At 32.8% G+C, this 5,026-nt stretch overlaps 1 protein-coding gene across 1 annotated transcript; it reads left to right on the forward strand.

Moving 5' to 3' along the window:
- Positions 1 to 3,132: 3,132 nt before the first annotated feature.
- On the forward strand, positions 3,133 to 3,830 carry LOC111381398. The gene is made up of 2 exons (XM_023005175.1): positions 3,133 to 3,294; positions 3,399 to 3,830. Exons 1-2 carry the CDS (start codon positions 3,133 to 3,135, stop codon positions 3,828 to 3,830), a joined length of 594 nt encoding a protein of 197 aa, XP_022860943.1.
- Positions 3,831 to 5,026: the final 1,196 nt, after the last annotated feature.

A 5,026-nucleotide genomic window follows, 5' to 3' on the forward strand; every position in this document is an offset into this window, starting at 1 on the left:
AAAGACCAGCAATGGCTTCCACATGATCAGTGGCGGATCTAGGATTTTGAGTCAGCACAGATGACCATTGACTGTCGACCGTTGACCTAATAAAATATTACGAGCTCGTTTGATGTCCCCTTTTTTTGTGCAAAAAATGCATTTTGAAATAGTGATTTGATGGAAAATATTTGGTTAAAAATAAGGATAAATTTTGAATTTGCATGTAATATTATTTTATTAAAAAATATATGGTTGAAAATAAAAGAAAGAAAAATATATTCTAAAATAAATGAAAATCAAACAAGATCTAAAATTTAAATATAACAATTATTTTGTTGAAATTAAACATATATAATTTTGTTATAAGAATAGACCATATTCATCAAATGACATTGTTGCCAAATTTTATATAATTCAAAGGAAGAGCACGAGTTCAAATTTTTGCTGTTGCATTAAAACACGCTAAGATCTAAATTATATAAATTTGTTAATGGTCAAACCTTTAACTATTCCAGCAAGAGCTCCAAGTTCGAATCTCCATCTCCTCATTCTATCAATTTTTGGTAAAAATTATAGAGCTAAAAAAATTGTACAATAAAAATTGGTTTATAGAGGATTCAAACCTGAGACATGCAAGAAGTAAAAGACAGTGCTAAACAACTCGGCAAGAAGAAATGTTTAGATAGAGGGTGTATTATAAAAAAATATAACCTAAAATATTTATCTATTGTCAAAAAAAAATAAAAAAATTGGCTGCCGACGAATCTAGCACACACGGCCGCGGGTGCTCGCCAGGTGTTGTATCCGTCAGTGCACATGATTCATTCAAATTGGTTATAATGTATACACAGTAAATAGAAGTAGCATGTATATTTTAGCTACCACCAATCACACTGCTTCATATGTCTTACGATTCTTTCACCATCTTCCACTAATAAAAAAAGCTACAGTTGGAAGCAGTGCAAAGAGGATTGAAAAAATGAGACGAGCAATTCAATGGGGCCTCGAGTTTCCTAGTATAATCAAATTCTAACTCAAATACCAACTCAAGTTCTAAAAATTTCAGATCTTCCTACCCCGTTAGGTGTAACCTAAAGACTATCTGGAATCGACTAAAAGATTCAATGTGCCCTAGGGCTTTATATTGTTAATTACCTATTATGAATCTTCCTAACATTTTTTAGAACAAATCGTTCACGTTCCTTGTTCAAAAGCACAATGATGAGCGTTTCCCTTGTTCCATCACTTACCTGTAGGAGTGTCACTACCACTGTTGTGTTTTTTTAAATTGCAAATGCACGATATCATAACAATTAATATAATGAACCTTTGAGTACGGATTATCGTTCCCACGAGAATTATACTTCAATACTTAATCTAATATTTCTAACTCCTATTAGATGAAAACAAACAACGAATGGTGATTCGTTGTGGTTTTTGATCTAACTACATTAAAATATCAAATGCATACAAGGATCGATTTAAAATTCAAATATGGAATGGATTTTAGGAAATAACAATTCCATCTATCGATCACCTTTAAATCATAATTCAAGAGTCATAAATCTAATGTAGTCTTCAATCAAATTCTTCTATTGTATTTAATTTACCCTTATCGAATTCTCATTAAATATATTTAACTAATTCAATCACATATTTCTATGTGACTCAATCTTAGTTAAACTTTGTTCTAAGAATTCATATAAGACCACAATAATTAGCATAGGTATCTTTACATATTATACTAAATTACCGAATTTAAACGTGGGTTCTGAATCTAAAACTCATCTTTCGGTTCGTAAAAAATTTCACAAAGTCATTGAATTATTGATCAAGTAATTAAAAGCATTGAATCCATAACTAAAATCAAAACATATTTGATGAAAAAATTTGAATTTTGAATAAAAGAAATAAAATGTCTCAATAGATTACGTTGTTTGCCCTAATGAAATACTTAACTACTCATAATAGAAGAAAACAAAAGATTTGTATTATGTACATCACTTGATTTTAAAGAAAGATATAGAAAAGGGGATGATGCTTGCACCAAGATCTTCGTCTGCTAGTCAATGCATTGAACCCTCATTTCTTAATATTTTTCTCATTTGAATCACTCTCCTCAATCTCAAGTTGTTGTTCTTTGTATCTCAATTGTTAAACTCTTGAAAAGTGTCTCCATTCGTATATTTATACTTCCCTTAACATTTTCCCGAATTTGGAATTTTTAGGGGCTTTAAATGGGCGAAAAACCCACACCTTAGATACGTCAAGCTACGCCTACATGGCACCGCAGCTTTACGATATCTGATTGAGAATATTCAAATTGGATTGTAAAGATAACTCAAAGGACTATAGCTTTTCTAGAAGTAGCTCTTTTCCAATTCAAACGTTTACTAGGCTAAAAATAGATTTCAATCTCCGGTTAAAAATCTGGAACATAATACGAATGAAAATTGATTTGTGAAATATTTTGGTCATATTTCACTCCTTTTAACTTCTAATTGCATCCAATTGACACCTAACATTCTCGAATCTTCATCGTGAGATCTGACATAATGTTTGAGTATTTACACTTTAGGACACAAACGTTGGATCTAGCTATTTTTTCACCAATTTTCGCTTCTTTCAATTTCACTTCTATTCATCGAGTTTCATGTAATAAACGAATATATGTATAAAATATACTTATCAAGCACCATTATCCATGTCAATACATAAACCATAATTAGAAAATAAAGAATCTCTCATTCTCTTCTAATAATTTTCAACATCACATCTTCTTCCCAAAAGTTTCAGTAACTAAGGGTGTGTTTGAGTCACATTCTTTTTAAAAAAATGTATTTTGGAATAGTAGATTGATGGGGAATATGCAATTAAAAAAGAAAGAAAAGTTTTTTATTTGCGTATAATATTATTTTAATCAAGAATATGTGATTAAAAAGAAGAGAGAAAAATATATTTTAGGAAAATAGGAATCAAACATCCCCTAATAAAATGTATGCTAATGACAATGTACTCTCGAAGAGCCAAGGGTTGCACATGCATTCTGTCCATTAATTAAATTCCCACCTAGAAATGTTAGAATCAACCATAATGCTCAGTAAACTCCTAAAGGATGATCATGTGATAATACTATTCAACAATTCAATCATGTCAACTAAAACTCCTGGTCCACAAATTCAAGGACCACTAAACTTAGATTCCATTACCGACATGCCTAAACAGTTCATGAACAATATCTGTCTCAGCAGTATAATGCAACTAAAAGAGATATTAAAGCAGAGATGGAATGAGGAAATGCACTCTCACAGAGTGCAAATAAATTTAAATGCTCATCAAGAACAATTGACATCATGTTGTACAATATAAAACAACTTAAAGCGTGCATTACTCCGAAGCATTCTTTCTTGCTTTAGTTAGCAGCCCAATCAAAGCTACTAACTAAAGACAAACTACTCTTCTTGGATATTGATCGGAGGTGTGTCTTTTGTGGACTTTTTGAGGAAACTTGTGACCATCTATTCTTTAAGTGCTCCTTTACTTCATCATTATGGGGAAGTATTAGGAGATGGCTTGGCATCACAAGATCTATGTCTACACTTGCCATTGCACTTAAGTGGATGAAAAAGGAGAATCGTGGAACTTCGTGGCTGACCAAGACGAAGAGAGTTGCTCTTGCTAGCACAGTTTACTACATATGGCTTACGAGGAATAGGAAGATTTTTGAAGACCTCCCGGCCGACTTGGATTCTATTGCTAGAAGGATCAAGACCCACGTATACAAAGTCATGTTTACTTTGTATCCGGATATCTTGATTCTTTATGAATCCTTGGCCATGGAGCTTTGATTTCTTTGTATTAGCTTTTTACTATCTTTGCCCGGGTATGCCTGGAGTACTTGTTTAGGTTTTTGGACATTGATTTGCCCGGGTATGCCCGGTTTACTTGTATTTGATTATGGACATTGTCTCGCCCAGATATGCCCGGTGTATTTGTACATGGTACATTTTTTATCTATATATTTACATTTACCGATCAAAAAAAAAATAAAACAACTTAAAGCCCACAACCAAGCTAAAGTTTTACATTTAACATAAACTTACTGTGGAAAAACACATAGATATGCAGGTTATTCTTATGTTGAGTGGCTACTATAGAAATTTCATGTAAGTACGGAGTAACACAGTTTTACAGAAAAGGCTACAATCGGAAGTACAATACATTCCCTCAGGAAGCTAAGACTTATCTAAATGTATTCAGTAGCATTAGAATCACCTGTTAGAATAAAATAACGTAAAAATTGGCAAGAAACACATCATGGGACTACACAAGGACTTGTGTTAGAAACACATACTTTGTACAGTTATTTATGCTCTCTCTCTCTCTCTTTTTCGTAGTAAGTCATCCTGTTATATTTCCTCTACTGGCAATTCAAACTTGTCAACTTCTTCAAAATATGCTCTCTGCTGTTCAACAAAATCTGGTGGCAAGCAAAAGTCATTAGCACCTTTCTGCTACATGCACCTCTTCAGCAAAACCACATTGTCCATGAACATCAATACTGGAATTTGGCATATAAATAAGTAGTATCGAATACTTGCTCTATAAAAGGCGTTTTTAGCACAGGATAGTCTTGAATGAAAGAGCCCTTTATTGAGTTCATGTATTGTTAGAATTGGTTATACTCTTATCTCCTGAGCCATCAGAATGTGATGTTGAATGCTTTAAATAAATACGAGGCTTATGCCAAAGTTGGGGATATTCATAGCCAACACCAACAGCAGTCAAAGGACATTACATCGAGATATTAGGACAGTCGTGTAACCTTTTACCATCAAAGTTCAGTACAGCAGGGAATTTGGAATATGATAGTCATAAGAGAGAGCAATGATGCTTTATGTGAACTTGAACAGACAATATCATCTGATTATCTATCGGAACCCTATTCTATGGAGGCTTTCATGCTTGGACAACTGCAAGATTCCCAATAGTAGAGCCACCATTTTATCTACCAAGAAATTTTTATAGAAATATTCTTTACATC

This window comes from Olea europaea, unplaced genomic scaffold (genome assembly GCF_002742605.1).
Source record: "Olea europaea var. sylvestris unplaced genomic scaffold, O_europaea_v1 scaffold23, whole genome shotgun sequence".
Lineage (NCBI taxonomy): Eukaryota > Viridiplantae > Streptophyta > Magnoliopsida > Lamiales > Oleaceae > Olea > Olea europaea.